At 47.3% G+C, this 17165-nt stretch overlaps 1 protein-coding gene across 1 annotated transcript; it reads right to left on the reverse strand.

The window, feature by feature from the left end:
• Nucleotides 1-204: 204 nt before the first annotated feature.
• Nucleotides 205-16934, reverse strand: LOC110518890 (peroxisome proliferator-activated receptor gamma coactivator-related protein 1). Its single transcript, XM_036947985.1, has 13 exons — nucleotides 16757-16934; nucleotides 14180-14284; nucleotides 13346-13498; nucleotides 12932-13039; nucleotides 8875-10843; nucleotides 6839-6892; nucleotides 6119-6202; nucleotides 4800-5859; nucleotides 3710-3934; nucleotides 3447-3519; nucleotides 2748-2869; nucleotides 1804-1955; nucleotides 205-856 (listed from the first exon to the last, which is right to left on the reverse strand). The coding sequence occupies exons 1-13, from the start codon at nucleotides 16886-16888 to the stop codon at nucleotides 753-755; spliced, it is 4341 nt and encodes a 1446-aa protein (XP_036803880.1). The 5' UTR covers nucleotides 16889-16934; the 3' UTR covers nucleotides 205-752.
• Between the last annotated feature and the right edge of the window lie 231 nt (nucleotides 16935-17165).

Below are 17165 nucleotides of genomic sequence, written 5' to 3' on the forward strand. Positions count from 1 at the left end.
CCTTTTCAAAGTCAATGTAGTTTTGGAAATGTATAGTGTTGCAGGTTAATTATTTTCTACATTGTGAGCTTCAAAGCCAAAAGGTTGGCTTTTTACTAAGCAACTCATTTCCACTTAAAGAAGACTGACAGTGTAGGGTTTGAGATATTCCTTCATCTGTCAGTCCATGGATCCATCCAGTCAGGGCAATGGGATGGACACTAGTTCAGGATGACACAATAATAGTCTTTATTCATTCATAAAGAACATGTTCATAATTGGGAATAAAATGACTAAGGGAATCTCAACTTTTTAAACATTGTAACAGACAAGAGTAAAGCAAAGCTTGCAAGTGCAATATTAGTGCAAACAAAGATATTTAAAGAGCCTTCTTAAAAAAAATGATAATAATACAAAAAAACAACTTTACAATATTCTAATCATTTTCCTATGATTCTTTTTCCTTTAAAAATATGTTTACTGCATCAACAAAGTTGTGCTATCAAGGTAAATAAAATGAGTTGATAACAGTGAACCAATACAAGTTAAAACAACATTTCTACAATGTTAAAGTATGTGCATGTGTATAGCTCTGAGGTAAGTCTTGCTAACTTGTTGGCTCAGTCCCAAATAACACCCCGTTCCCTTCTATAGAGGGCACTGCTTTGGGACCAGAACCCTAAGGTTAGTACCCTCTATAGGGAATAGGGTGACATTTGGGACCTTCTCTCCATCATTCCTTTCTTGGCTCCCTCTCTTCCTCCAGGACTCTGCTACCGCTTCAAGCCTTTCTGTGCCTGCTTCAATAGAGTGTCAAAGTCCAGCTCCTCCTCTTCATTTTTCGCTGGAGTGGGTTCCTCCTCTTCCCGATTAGAATCTGGTGAAACAAACCAGTTCAGTTACCAATATGCTATGATTTCAACCGGTTTACCCTGCAATTACCTCTGCGACCCTGGGCACGTGACTTAGTAAACTCGTCATCTATTTCCCAAAAGGGGAAAGCCTTCGTTCGAGAGGCTGATACACATTCTTAATAAACATAGGGCGCCATTGTGTGGCAGGTAGCCTAGTGGTTAGGAACGTTGGGCCAGTAACCGAAAGGTTGCTGGATCAAATCCCTGAGCTGACAAGGTCAAATCTGTTGTTGTGCCACTGAACAAGGCAGTTAACCCACTGTTCCCCTGAACAAGGCAGTTAACCCACTGTTCCCCTGAACAAGGCAGTTAACCCACTGTTCCTCTGAACAAGGCAGTTAACCTACAGTTCCCCTGAACAAGGCAGTTAACCCACTGTTCCCCTGAACAAGGCAGTTAACCCACTGTTCCCCTGAACAAGGCAGTTAACCCACTGTTCCCCTGAACAAGGCAGTTAACCCACTGTTCCCCTGAACAAGGCAGTTAACCCACTGTTCCCCTGAACAAGGCAGTTAACCCACTGTTCTCCTGAACAAGGCAGTTAACCCACTGTTCCCCTGAACAAGGCAGTTAACCCACTGTTCTCCTGAACAAGGCAGTTCTCCTGTTCTCTGTTCTCCTGAACAAGGCAGTTAACCCACTGTTCCCCTGAACAAGGCAGTTAACCCACTGTTCTCCTGAACAAGGCAGTTAACCCACTGTTCCCCTGAACAAGGCAGTTAACCCACTGTTCCCCTGAACAAGGCAGTTAACCCACTGTTCTCCAGGCACCCGAATACGTGGATGTCGATTAAGGCCCCCCACACCTCTCTGATTCAGAGGGGTTGGGTTAAATGTGGAAGACATTTCAGTTGAACAACCGAGTAGGTATCTCCCTTTCCCATTTGGGACCACCCTTAAAGGTTCTCACCTAGGTCGGCGTACGTAGATTTGCAGAACTGACGCCTGCCCCCGAAGCAGAGGTCAAAGGGCAGCTCGTCAGGTCTCCTCAGCTTGTAACCGTTCTCGATGGCTGCGAACGCATCTTTCATGTTGTAGAACGTCACAAAGCCGTAGTGGTCGCTATGGAAACAGAACACAGGTTAAGAAATTGTTATTTCCTAACCACCTGATATGGACAAAGGTAAGTTAGTAAGTTACCTGATGAAATAAGTCTTCAATAAATACAATGAAGTATGATTATATCTAAGGGGGTCGAGAGAGAGAGAGGTGAGGGAGACAGAGAGAGAGAGAAAGAGAGAGGTGAGGGGGACAGAGAGGGAAAGGTGAGGGAGACAGAGGGAGAAAGAGAGAGGTGAGGGAGACAGAGAGGGAGAAAGAGAGAGGTGAGGGAGAAAGAGAGAGGTGAGGGAGACAGAGAGAGAGGTGAGGGGGACAGAGGGAGAAAGAGAGGTGAGGGAGACAGAGAGGGAAAGGTGAGGGGGACAGAGAGGGAAAGGTGAGGGGGACAGAGAGGGAAAGGTGAGGGAGACAGAGGGAGAAAGAGAGAGGTGAGGGAGACAGAGAGAGAGGTGAGGGACACAGAGAGAGAGGTGAGGGACACAGAGAGAGAGGGAAAGAGAGAGGTGAGGGAGACAGAGAGAGAGAAAGAGAGAGGTGAGGGAGACGGAGAGAGAGAAAGAGAGAGGTGAGGGAGACAGAGAGAGAGCAAGAGAGAGGTGAGGGGGACAGAGAGGGAGAGGTGAGGGGGACAGAGAGGGAGAGGTGAGGGGGACAGAGAGGGAGAGGTGAGTGGGACAGAGAGGGGGACAGAAGGGGAAAGAGGACAGAGAAAGTCTAGAGAAAAAAAGAGTTTAAAGACACTGATGCTAACAATTTTTGACCATCTCTTTTGATGCAGAGAGAGAGACTCACCCCCTGTCTCTAAAGTGCAGGGTGCATTCCTCCACCTCTCCAAACAGAGAGAAGCGTTCTCTCAGCTCCGCGTGCATCATGGTCCTCTGGATGCGGCCCACGTACACCACCCTGCGCTCGTCCTGGCCACACAAAACAACGCACCAAGGGGTGTCACTATCACAAGCCCTGCAGATTTATACAAATGATCTTCTCAAAATCCGATTTTAAACCCAAACATTAAAGCTGAGATGTGTGAAAGGGGAAACGCTGTCACAGGTCTCTCCCAGGAGCATCTGTTATGGTTTTAGAGAAGTGTCATTGAAATACATTGTAGTACATGCTGTTTTATCACACATACAGTGATGTCGGGGAATAAAAGTGCTTGTTGTTTGAAACACCTTTGTTATTGCAATAATCTCAAACGGACGTGGCAGTTTCACCGCAACGCATCCAACGTTAACCCTGACCACACTGCTAACCTTATTCCTGACCTAAATGTTTCCATAAATGTTTATGATATAGCCAATCTTCAATTTGCAGCTTGGCCATCTGGTGGGAACCAAAGAGGACAGTTGGTGGCAATTTGGTCTCCAAATCAAATCAGGAAGTAATGTCACATTTACATTTAACATCTTAAAAAGTATTAAAAATATATATTTCTAAAACAGCAAAAACACAAGGTGTACCACGGTTTGTAATGTACTACACAGTACTCACTATGGCTTTGAGTTTTTGATTCCTCATATCTTGTTGTCTCTTTCGTTTCCTGGAGTCCCTGATGTTGTTGGAGCTGAAGGTTGGGTGGGGAAGGGGAGAGGAGACAGCAAGGTGAGATGGACTACAGAAGACCCGTGTGGCTATAGTTTAATCAGAGTCTAATACAATCATTCAGAACTCCTTTAATAATACACCCTCCTAAAAACACTTACAAAATACTTTTAAAAAAGTTATTTAACAAATGTATTAATGCCATTACTGACCTGTAGCAGTCCCTCCGCCTCTGGGTTCTGCTGTAGGCCAGTGTGGTGGGGGATCTGGACCGAGATCTGGAACCAGACTGAGTCCAGGACTTTGATGTGGACCGAGAGCGGTTCCAGGACTGTGGGTAGGGGAGCCGGTACCGGCAGGGAACCGGGGAACGGGAGACGGAGCTGGAGCAAGAGGACGAGGAGGAGGAGCTGCTTTCAGAACGCCTGGGACAGAACCTGGTGGGGGAGGAGGGAGAGGGAGGAGAGTATGGGGGGGGAGGGAGAGGGATGGGGAGGAGAGTAAGGGGAGGAGAGAGAGGGATGGGGAGGAGAGGGATGGGGAGGAGAGGAATGGGATGGGGAGGAGAGTAAGGGGAGGAGAGAGAGGGATGGGGAGGAGAGGGATGGGGAGGAGAGGAATGGGATGGAGAGGAGAGGGATGGGGAGGAGAGGGAGAGAGAGGAGAGGGATGGGGAGGAGAGGGATGGGATGGGGAGGAGAGGGAGAGAGAGAGGAGAGGGATGGGGAGGAGAGGGATGGGGAGGAGAGGGAGAGGGATGGGGAGGAGGGAGGAGAGGGGTTGGACAAAGAGGAAGGAGGACGTGGGTTAAAGAAAGAAAATTAATTTTGGGGTGGTAAAAAGTTGAGTGTAAACTTAATGACTAAAACCAGATGTAAAGTATGTAGTAGATATAGTGGAGCCATTTATCTTGAAGATCATCTTTTAGAACTAACAATCACCAAAATAAAAAGTACACAGTCAGGGAGAAGTTCAAAACCTCTCATGTCATTGATTGGTGGCTTATAACGTGTATTTATTTATACTATGGCGAAATGTGTAAAACTGCAAAAAAATTATCTTTAAAAACGTATATTTTTTTCTGTCAGCCTCATGGCAAAACGTGTAGAATTGGAAGAAATTTGATTTAAAACAGCAAAAACAAAAAAGTACCGTACCATTGGCCACACCCACTAACATGGCCACACCCACTAACATGGCCACACCCACTAACATGGCCACACCCACTAACATGCCCACCTTCCTCTCTCCCCAACTTCAATTCAAGAGCAATAACAGTCACCACACAGAATTTGAAACTACCTCTTTCGGGGTGGAGAGCGAGACCTGGATCGAGAGGAGGAGGATGAGGAAGATGACGATGAAGAAGGGGACCTAGAGCTAGAGTCCGAGCATGAAGACCTTGTCCGATAGCGCCGGGACGACCTCCTACCTCTGGCAGGGGGACTGGGTGAAGGAGGGGAGGGGATGCAGGGGCTGGTTCTCTCTTCCTGTGTCTCCCCTGCAGTAATGGCGTCCGTCCTAGAGGGGGAGCTCTCTGTAGATGGCGGAGCAGAGTCTGAGGGAAGTTGTGTCTCTGGAACAGTCCTGGAGTCCACTGGCTGCTGCTGCCGCAAATATTTCCCAGAGTTCTGTGTGCCGGGCACTGAGGAGGGGTTGGGAATTGGTTGGTGGTCGGGGAGTATGGTTTGTCTTTTGCTGCATAACATAGTAGTATTACTCCCTGGTTGATCCTGAGATAGACAGTAGTCGTGGTCTGAGGAGACAGATACTGCTGTCTGGAACTCAGGGGGGGTGACAGGGGGCTTTGGGGGGAGGGGGTGGGCCTTTTTGGGTGGTAGAGGACGGGGGTTGATGATTTGGATGGCCTTGTGAGGGAGAGGTTTGGGGGTCGCCGGTTGCTTCCTCTGAGGTGCGACAGGGGTAAGTGGTTTCCAACGCGGCTGTGCAGGGGCCTGTTCCTGAGTGCTGAGAACATTCTGGGTGCTGAGAGGTTCCTGAGTATCGCAACGTTCCAGAGTTCTGAGGGGTTCCGGAGTTCTGAGGGGTCCCGGAGTTCTGAGGGGCTCCGGAGTTCTGAGGGGTCCCGGAGTTCTGAGGGGTCCCGGAGTTCTGAGGGGCTCCGGAGTTCTGAGGGGCTCCGGAGTTCTGAGGGGCTCCGGAGTTCTGAGGGGTCCCGGAGTTCTGAGGGGTCCCGGAGTTCTGAGGGGTCCCGGAGTTCTGAAGGGCTCCAGAGTTCTGAGGGGCTCCGGAGTTCTGAGGGGTTCGAGTGTGTTGACAAGTTCTGGAAAGCCAGTGGGTGCTGGAAGACAGAGTTTATCTTGGGTGCTGAGGAGATAGGCACCCAGCAGTGTCAGCATCCCTGGAAAGAAAGCAACAAACCAGATGATGAACTGAAGTTCTGTGCTAAAGCATGAGAATAACCACAGCAAAGTCCTCTGAGTAACTGTGCTGACTAGACTAGAAATGAAGTTGAAGAACAGTTTCATCCCAAATGGTGCCCTATTCCCTTTATAGTGCACTACTTTTGACCAGTGCCCATATATGGCTCTGGTCAAAAGTAGTGCACTAAGGAGGTAATAGGGTGCAAGTCTCCAGGCAGAGTCCTTCAATTAACTCACCTTCAGTGTTGTTGCTCGGCTCTTCATCTCTAACAGGGCTCCTATCTGGACTGCCTTCAGGTTCACTCTCAGTCTCCTCTTTGGCTGTGGGAAGAGACACAGACATGGGGGAGGCAAGATCAGGGGTTCAATCTTAGAGTAGAAGTGCTGATTTAGGATCTGTTGTGCCTTTTTCCATCACCATGTTCCAAGATTTTTTACATTTCACCTTTATTTAACCAGGTAAATTTGTTGAGAACAAGTTCTCATTTACAACTGCCACCTGGCCAAGATAAAGTAAATCAGTGCGACACAAACAACAACACAGAGTTACACATGGAGTCAACAAGCGTACAGTCAATAACACAATAGAAAAAAAGAACGTCTATATACAGTGTGTGCAAATGGCGTGAGGAGGTGAGGCAATAAATAGGCCATAGTAGCGAAGTAATTAAAATTTAGCAGATTAACACTGGAGTGATAGATGAGCAGATGATGATGTGCAAGTAGAGATACTGGTGTGCAAAAGAGCAGAAAAGTAAATAAAAACAATATGGGGATGAGGTAGATTGGATGGGCTATTTACAGATGGACTATAGGTATGTAAGATGACAAGGACAGAGGATGTATGCATCAACCAAATCAATACATCTTAATGCAAATCCCAGAATGGATGTTACGTAGTATAGCTGGAAGAAGAAAGGGAGAGAGTTAACAAAACCCCACTGATCCCTCACTCACCTTGTGTTTCCTCAAACCGCTCCAGAAGGCTGGTCAGATCTGTGGCTTGGATTCCTGCAACGCGACCAAGAGAAATCAGTTTCTGAATGCAGGGACAGTAGCAGTTCGTCGAGGTGAACTTTCTGCTGGTCTAGTGTTCTAAACTGCTTCCTCCAGAACACCACAGCAGCATGGGTTCTAGTCCAGAACCCTGCTATTTCAGCAGCATGGGTTCCAGAGCAGAACCCTGCTATTTCAGCAGCATGGGTTCCAGTCCAGAACCCTGCTATTTCAGCGGCATGGGTTCCAGTCCAGACCCCTGCTATTTCAGCATCATGGGTTCCAGTCTAGAACCCTGCTATTTCAGCAGCATGGGTTCCAGTCCAGAACCCTGCTATTTCAGCAGCATGGGTTCCAGTCCAGAACCCTGCTATTTCAGCAGCATGGGTTCCAGTCCAGACCCCTGCTATTTCAGCAGCATGGGTTCCAGTCCAGACCCCTGCTATTTCAGCAGCATGGGTTCCAGTCCAGACCCCTGCTATTTCAGCAGCATGGGTTCCAGTCCAGACCCCTGCTATTTCAGCAGCATGGGTTCCAGTCTAGAACCCTGCTATTTCAGCAGCATGGGTTCCAGTCCAGACCCCTGCTATTTCAGCAGCATGGGTTCCAGTCCAGAACCCTGCTATTTCAGCAGCATGGGTTCCAGTCCAGAACCCTGCTATTTCAGCAGCATGGGTTCCAGTCCAGAACCCTGCTATTTCAGCAGCATGGGTTCCAGTCCAGAACCCTGCTATTTCAGCAGCATGGGTTCCAGTCCAGACCCCTGCTATTTCAGCAGCATGGGTTCCAGTCCAGACCCCTGCTATTTCAGCAGCATGGGTTCCAGTCCAGAACCCTGCTATTTCAGCAGCATGGGTTCCAGTCCAGACCCCTGCTATTTCAGCAGCATGGGTTCCAGTCCAGACCCCTGCTATTTCAGCAGCATGGGTTCCAGTCCAGAACCCTGCTATTTCAGCAGCATGGGTTCCAGTCTAGAACCCTGCTATTTCAGCAGCATGGGTTCCAGTCCAGACCCCTGCTATTTCAGCAGCATGGGTTCCAGTCTAGAACCCTGCTATTTCAGCAGCATGGGTTCCAGTCCAGACCCCTGCTATTTCAGCAGCATGGGTTCCAGTCTAGAACCCTGCTATTTCAGCAGCATGGGTTCCAGTCCAGACCCCTGCTATTTCAGCAACTCTTTCATCTCCATCTTTCCTATCGGAAAAATATGAGTGGGACTGCCCCACCCCTTACAAAATATTTAAAAAAACATTTTTTTACCTTTATTTAACTAGGCAAGTCAGTTAAGAACAAATTATTATTTTCAATGACGGCCTAGGAACAGTGGGTTAACTGCCTGTTCAGGGGCAGAATGACAGATTTTTACCTTGTCAGCTTGGGGGATTTGAACTTGCAACCTTTCGGTTACTAGGCTACCTGCCTCTAACCACTAGGCTACCTGCCTCTAACCACTAGGCTACCTGCCTCTAACCACTAGGCTACCTGCCTCTAACCACTAGGCTACCTGCCTCTAACCACTAGGCTACCTGCCTCTAACCACTAGGCTACCTGCCTCTAACCACTAGGCCACCTGCCTCTAACCACTAGGCCACCTGCCTCTAACCACTTGGCCTAATCAAATATATGTTTAAAGCTTTGACTCCTTCAGCTGAACATGGAGACAACAATCTCTTTCTGAATGGGTCTTAGAAAGAATTTGACACAGGATATCAAAGTAATCACAAATTATACATTTTTGTTAATTTCACACCAGCTCTAACTAAATCACAAATCATCTACTTTTAGCTCTATCTTAATTAGCTTTATCTGAAGAAATACATACTCACGGTGTAGTTTCCCCTAGGTACAGATCTAGGATCAGAGTCCACTCCCCCAAACCTAACCTTAACCTGTAGTAAGTAAAATGCTAAACTGACCCAAAATCAGTCAACAGTCAATCAGTTCACCCTAGAACAAAATATATTGTTTATATGTGTGTTATGGCTCATCTGGCTTACCTGTGCCGCAGGTGGGGGTCTGTATGCAGGTGTTACTCTCTGGAGAGGTGGACAGTCGGACATGGGGGAGGTTACCAAGGGCTACCCGCTTTGCCCTCTCCATCTCTGGGTAAGGAGTAACGGCATGGGTGGGTGGATGGACTGAGGGGCTGGACGATGGACTTGCCACTACTGGTGCCCTTGGGGAAAACTTGGACCCTTCTGGTACTGTCTCGATTCCTTTCCTTGGGCTGAGAGAGCGAGGCTGATCCCCTTGTTTCGTGGTCTCTGCAGTGTTTTGGGTGTGAAGTGCTTTCCGCGATGGTTGTTTGGTGGAGAACCTCCGTTGGATCTCAAGGAGGAGACTGGTGCTCTTCAGGCTTGGATCCCGGTTGCAGAACACCATTTTGGGCTTGGGTGCTGGAGACTCCTGGGTGGTGGATGGAGGTAGAGATTGTTCCTGCTCCTGCTTCTCCTGGTTGGTCCCACGGCTTCTATCAAATCCATCCAAAGATGGACGGGTTCCTGGTAGTGGGACCAGGACAGGGTTTGGGGGGTCGCTACTGACCACAACAGCACTCTTTTCTGGGCTAGTCCTGTTCTGGTCCAGACCCGCCACTGAGTTGGAGTTCAGGTTGGGACTTGGTAAGGGACTAGCAGGAGAGATGGTCTCAGTCCAAATAGGCTTTAATACACCAACATCATTTGCAGATTTAGCTTCCATTGAGTTGCGTTTGGGCTTTAAAGCTGAGCTGGTAGGAGGAGCCTTAGTCCCACTTCTAACAGGCTTTGATCCATTGATGCCAATGGCTTTACCAGGTTTACTGGGACAAGCAGGAGAGACCATCTTCGTCCTTGTCTTAGATATAGGCTTGAATCCACTGACATCACCCCCTGTTTTACTTCCTATGTAATGATGTGTAGGATGTGTGGTCGTTGGTCCCCACATGCTATATTTAGGTCCTTGTAAATAGGGTATAGGAGGCAACTCCGTGGGGGTTTCGGGTAGAGAGGGCCATTTGGTGGTGTAATTCTCAGGTTTCCCCACCAGGGGTAGTCTTTGCTGGCGCAGCAGGCGGTACTGCTGGAGACTGAGGGCCGGTCTGGGCTTGGACTCGCCTCGCTGTGGTGGAGGCTGCGACGACGACGTATCTCCGGTCCTTTCAGACAAGTCAGTTACAACCTGATGCTGGTTGTCCTTTGCAGATGCGGCTGAAGACTCTGGAGAGGATGTGGTGAGGGAAATGGTCCTTGTTTTGGTGTTGAAGTCAAAAATGGGGATTTGGCTGGTGAGCTCGCGCAAGTCCGGGAGCGCGTTTAAGTCAGGTTCGTCTGCTGCCGGTAGCTCGTAGGATGTCACCAGGACAGGTCCGAAGCTCACTCTTTTTTTGTTTTTGTTCTGGCCTTCTTTGGGCCCATCCCACTTCACAAGTAGACTTTTTAGTTGCTTCACTTCTTCACCTTGACTTCCCTGTTCTCCATCCCCCTCTTTCTCATCCTTCATCCCTCCTACCGAGGGACACTCGTCATCTGATCCGTCCACATCAATTTCCTCGTCGCTCTCTTCCGAACCAGGCTTCGTATACCTCCACACCTCGCCCTCCAGGGGTACACTCTGGTCCGCGCTCCGTTCCCCCAGGGAGGAGGCCTCCTGCCTGGATGTGCCGACCCAGTCCTTCCCCTCCTCATCCAGGCACACCCTCAGGCAGTAGGGGTGCATGAGTTTCACCAGGTCCACCAGGGACACTGTAGAGGAGTAGCCATGGTCCTTCTCTACAGAGTTCAGCGCTCTCACTTCTGATCGGTCGAGGGAGAGTTCTCCCGAGTCCTGATTGGTCAGATTGAAGCCCTGAGGCGGGCTGTGAATGTGGACCTTGCCGCCGCCCTCCTCCTCCTCCTCTCCATCGCTCCTCTGTATGGATGTGGAAGAGCCCTGGGCTCTGGGAGTTAGCCTAGTCCTCCAGGGTCTGTCTGGAATGACCGTCTCAACCTGGAAGGAAGAACGACGGCAAGACTGTTACTCCAGCTATGCTCATAATCGCGATCGCTATTGCTCTATTTTTAATAAAGATATCATTCTCTATATTATTTTTCATGACAAACTCAATCCCATAGTGTAGTACACTAATAGTTTTTGTATATAATTTCCAAACTATGACACAACCCAATCCCATACAAATGTATGTCAAATTCATTATGATAGGCATTTTATTTAGTACATTAAAACGAATGTAAATCTTTAACCGTTTTTCTTATTCGAAATCAAACAAGTTACTCCAGTGCAGGGCTCGTCCTACGGTACTCATAACCTCCAGAGGAATATTTATCTTGCACAGAAATAGATAAACAATTCTACAATGGGGTTGACAGATGTTTCTATTCATAACTCGCTTTGTTTGCAGAGGAAAAGTAAATGTTGACTGTTCCAGCATCTTCAAAGTGCGCCTCGACAGAAATAGTTTTTTTTTTAAAAACGTGACTGCCAATGGTCCCTCTACGGTGAGCGGTTGCACAGCTCGCCTCGGACTGCCACGCAGATGAAATATCATCCCGCGCAGAGAAGCACGAGATTGAACTTCGCTCGACTTTCTAGAGTTTACCCCGTTAGTTAACACTGTCAACTGTCTGAAGGACAAGTGGATGAACAGGTTCATGTCGAGACCTACATGTTTTTATTCCCAAGTCTCATGGGATGTAGGCCTGTATTGAACACCACACATTGGCTGCTACTGTAGGCTGAATGATTGAACAGCTATTTCCATGTTAAAATGTTATGGGAGGCATTTGTCTCCCTTGTTTTTAAATGGTAGGCTACTCTGGTAGGCTACTAGGCTACTCTGGTAGGCTACTCTGGTAGGCCTACATGATGATCAAATAGCCACAGTAGTCTACTCACTAACTTAAAGCTGGTACAGCCTCAGTGGTCACAATAAACACACGCCGGAAGTTGCACAGAATGTTCCAGTTTGCGGTCAGCAGACCTGAAATGTTCTCGGTGACGGGGAAAGGCGAAGCGCCACAGCTAAATGACTGTCCTGCAACAGAAACAGGTTACTCCAAATGGAAAAACGTTTTGGGATCAAAACGAGTTTCTATTGGACAAATTCAAGTAGGACCCTCCCCATTATGTTTGCTTCTTAAACAGTAAACGGTTTCCGTTGCAATACGTAATAAATACACCCCAGGATAGTTACAAACAGGGTTGGAGTGAAAACCTACAGGAGGGTGTCTCTCCAGGAACAGGGTTGGAGTGAAAACCTACAGGAGGCTGTCTCTCCAGGAACAGGGTTGGAGTGAAAACCTACAGGAGGGTGTCTCTCCAGGAACAGGGTTGGAGTGAAAACCTACAGGCGGGTGTCTCTCCAGGAACAGGGTTGGAGTGAAAACCTACAGGAGGGTGTCTCTCCAGGAACAGGGTTGGAGTGAAAACCTACAGGAGGGTGTCTCTCCAGGAACAGGGTTGGAGTGAAAACCTACAGGAGGGTGTCTCTCCAGGAACAGGGTTGGAGTGAAAACCTACAGGAGGGTAGCTCTCCAGGAACAGGGTTGGAGTGAAAACCTACAGGAGGGTGACTCTCCAGGAACAGGGTTGGAGTGAAAACCTACAGGAGGGTGTCTCTCCAGGAACAGGGTTGGAGTGAAAACCTACAGGAGGGTAGCTCTCCAGGAACAGGGTTGGAGTGAAAACCTACAGGAGGGTGACTCTCCAGGAACAGGGTTGGAGTGAAAACCTACAGGAGGGTAGCTCTCCAGGAACAGGGTTGGAGTGAAAACCTACAGGAGGGTGACTCTCCAGGAACAGGGTTGGAGTGAAAACCTACAGGAGGGTGTCTCTCCAGGAACAGGGTTGGAGTGAAAACCTACAGGAGGGTGACTCTCCAGGAACAGGGTTGGAGTGAAAACATACAGGAGGGTGACTCTCCAGGAACATGGTTGGAGAGCACTCTTCTAGTGGTTCTTTTATCATTGAAATTACCTCTGTAAACCTAGATTAACGGGTGGGATCACCAGTAGTAGTACAACTAATCTTAATCTGACACACACACTTCCATAAAACAGAAAGGGATGAGGTTTCTACCTTTCCAACAGATGAAGAGGGGGATGAAGATGAAGAGGGGGTCTTTATGGAACGAAAGAGTGCTTCTTTATCAGGTGGAGACCGTGTTAAACTCAGCAGCCGCCTCAACTGGAGAAACACACCAAACAGGAGAAATACAGTAATTACAAAACAACAATCACATTGTTCTCCCACAGACACACCATTTTCAGCATGATTTATAGATAACACCAAAATAAAAGCAGTACCCCTGATTCTCATCAAATCAAGAACACCTGGGACTGTTTTCACACAGCGTCTCAGAGCAGGACTGCTGGTTACCAAGAACACCTGGGATTGTTTTCACACAGCGTCTCAGAGCAGGACCGCTGGTTACTCTTAATTCTCAATTAATTCTGAATCACACACACAGACCCACACTTGGTTTTTACCCACCGGGGAGTTGTCCCGTAGCCTCTGGTCAGAGAAGAGCCCAGTGTCAGGCAGGGTGTCAAAGGGAGACAGGGTCTCATCGTCAACACTGTCCAGGATCTCTGTTAGAGCCGTCAACAACGTGGACTCACTCTCCTCATCCAGTCTGCTCCTAGTCTAAAAAAAAACAAATTAAATAAATGGAATTAATTAAAAATAGTATAAATGGCATCTCATTTCTGTGACGGGAAACAATAGCTTCAGAGGAACAGGCAAAGTGTTTCTAATTGGACAAGTTCATGTAAACCAGGAGTTTTTTTGCACACGACTCCAAATTGACACTAGAAAATGCAGGGGACCCCACTTGGAAACATGATATTCCCTAGTTAACGCTGTGTGTTGATATTTACTCCACTTTAGGCCCCGCAGGCTGTCCCAACCCATCATAATGACACGAAAGGGCATTCTAATAGTGTAAAAGGCCCTTAGTTGACACTAAAAGGTTGTACTCTATGCCCATTTCAAGATTTAAAAAAAATCTTCATTTGTTTGATAAGATCACACATTTTCTCAGGGGACCCCAGATTGGGTCCCGACCTGAAGTTTGGGAACCACTGATGTAGAACCTGTCTCAGATGGGAACAGGGTCTACATCAGGGGCGTATTCATTACAGAAACCGTTTAAGACCCAAACTGTAGCAAACAACAAAATGAGAGTTTCTATTGGACAAATTCAGGAAGTTCCCTCCCTGTTTCATTTGCCTTCTTTTAAGAAACGTTTTACAGAATCAGAATCAGCGTAATGAATACGCCCCAGTATATCTGAATGTTTGGCCAACATTATGTCCTGATGCTGACCTCTGCAGCTACGGCGGAGTCTTCAAACATTGCCAGGATGGAAGGGTCCAGGCAGGAGTGAGTGTCCATGTCCAGATCACTGACTTCCCCTTTACCCAGGACAGCCTGTAACCAAGCAACAAGAACAGAAAGGGAGAACAAGTTCAATCACGAGTCAGGCAAATAGGCTGCCCAATTATTGGGAAAAAAGAGCTGATCTGATTGGTCAAAAGAGCAAAGCAAAAATATCTGAATTGGGCCTCCTGTGTAAACGCAGCCTACAGAAACAGTTGCTCGATCATAAGTCTTTTTGTGATTCCCCGCATCCCATCTCCTCGTCTCTTTCCCAACCGTATTGGAGGAGAGGGTCCAAAGCCCCTCCCTTCTGACGTTCTTCTTGAATGTATTTACAGAAAGTGGCAGAGAGGAAGGACGGGGGGGGGGGGGAATTAAGGAAAGATTGAGAAAGTGAACACATTTCTCCTAAAAGACACTTGAGGAACATAACTACGCTAGTCAATAGTGTTTGTTGAGGCTGCATTTGTATGCTTCCTCCTCCCATCAGAATGAGTGTGTGTGCAATGCCATGTTTTCAGACTGTTGAAGAGCAGAGCCCTGGCGCGGGGGGCGGAGGAGGGAAACGTTCAGACAGTCATTCCCACACTTCAGTTTGATTTATCCAACGAGGTGGAAAAACAGCAGCACGAAGTGCCTCGCATCTTAAGGACATGCGTTGTCTTGTCATAGACAGTGACAGTTAGCCCATAGCACACTAGTCTGCACTCTCACTCCTTGACAACAACAGGCCCCTCCCTGGGTGTGGTGGTGGTTGTTGCTGGGACACTGTCTGTCTATAATATGATTATGGGGCAACGTCCCAAAATACACCCTATTCCCCAAATGCAGTGCACTACTTTATGACCAGGGCTTATAAGATCCAAATGGAGCTTTCTTGAGAAACGTGATAGTCACAAGCTGAATCCCATATGGCATCCTATTACATATGAAGTGTAGTGCACTACTTTATGACCAGGGCTTATAGATCCAAATGGAGCTTTCTTGAGAAACGTGATAGTCACAAGCTGAATCCCATATGGCATCCTATTACATATGAAGTGTAGTGCACTACTTTATGACCAGGGCTTATAGATCCAAATGGAGCTTTCTTGAGAAACGTGATAGTCACAAGCTGAATCCCATATGGCATCCTATTACATATGAAGTGCAGTGCACTACTTTTGACCAAGGCCCATAGGTCTCTGGTGAAAAGTTGTGCACTATAGGGAGTAGGGTGCCATTTGGGAGAGTTCCCAGTCAGTGTTCTTCTCAGAGTCACCCAGCCAATACGTGTGTGGGAGATGAGAGCAGACAGTGAACAGTCACAATGGGAGCATTGTAAAGTGTGCAGAAAGGGGAAAACAGAAAAGCGTGGCTTAACGTTATTTTTGTATTTATTATTATTGAGCCCATTCCAAATGGCACCCTATTCCTTATATAGTACACTACTTTGGACCAGAACCCATAGGGCCTCTATGTACTAATCCCTCATTACCTCTCAGGAAACATCATCTATTTTAATAGAGCGGGATAGTACAGTAGTACAAAGAGGTGGACAGCGTTGAAATAATAGGCCATTTTTGGCTACTAGGTGCCTGACACTCCTATTAACGTCAATGGTAGGCCTATACAATCACACTAGCTACAACGCTGTTTATCATTCATGTTTGCCACAAGAGTAAAGCGGCTATAGTTAGTTCAACAAAACAAGGCCCCGGGTGTGAGACCAGTGTTGACAGGTGTGAATGATATATGGAGGATGTTTCCTGAAATGGGTGGTACGCAAAGGCAATCGGAATGCAACTATATAAAAACAATGAGTAAAATAAGGGTGCATTTTAGCGGAATTGGATGTACTTTTGTATGAGCCCATGGTTGACATAGGTAGCATGCCAACACTTGGACCGTACCAGTTCCAACATTACAAAAGTAATGTGTCCCTGTCTGCTATGTATGGGACAGTGAATGTGTTCCAGTACTTCGCTAAATATCCATATCGGCAGCCACGTGAATGCAGAATATTCGAAAGAATAAACTCAACAATTTAATCTTATCATTTGCTTTTGATTGACGCCAACCGACAATTCATTGTTGCCAGCTTCCGGATACCCAGCACGACCAGTCTTTAGAAGGTGTGCGAGTCCAGCAACTATGAACGTTAGCAGCAGACAGAGGATCGCTTTTTCCGAGTAGAGAAGAAACTTTGCTGACTCCCTATTGAATTATAGCACATTCAACTTACTGTCACGGCAACTTAGACATGTATTACTTTGCAGAAAGCCAATAAAATGATTTTATGCCGAACTAAATCGTGAAATAAGGGAGACAACATAGTTAGCTACTTGTGTCACCAGCAGTTATTTTCCCATGCCGCCATGCGATTCGCAGCTAATGTTAGCTACTACTAGCCGTTCACATCCACGTGTAGGCACCGCGTGCAGGTTTGCCATTTTTCGTGTATGAAAAAGGCCAAAGACAAGTGGTACAAGTAATTTTTATTTGGCCACATGTATGCAGAAAAATTATGTATCAAAGCCGTACCTCATTGAATGTGTTTGCGGTCAGAAATTCCGTGTTGCCGGTGATTATAAGCTCATCTTTTCCACGCCACTGCGCCGCCATTTTACAGATCCTCACATGGCTTCGTTCAGCTATAGCTAGGAGCGTTGCCATTGGTCAGCGCACAGACACGTGGTCGCCAGCACACAGAGGTTGCCGATAAACGCAGATCTGGGATCAATGTATCTTGCTCAAATCATAACCAAGTACTGTTTTGCAAGTAACAGCAAAACTGACCGGAAATCAGATCGTCATCCGATTCGCTTTGGTCTCTGCAGAAAGCCCCAAATTAAATATCTTTGATATGTCAAATGCAATTGCTGTCATGCACCTGCACAGTAGTTACCTTAATCATGTCAAAGTCAACGCATGTCATATTGCCCGAAACGAA

The sequence above is a fragment of the Oncorhynchus mykiss genome, chromosome 17 (assembly GCF_013265735.2).
Source record: "Oncorhynchus mykiss isolate Arlee chromosome 17, USDA_OmykA_1.1, whole genome shotgun sequence".
NCBI classification, from domain to species: Eukaryota; Metazoa; Chordata; class Actinopteri; order Salmoniformes; family Salmonidae; genus Oncorhynchus; species Oncorhynchus mykiss.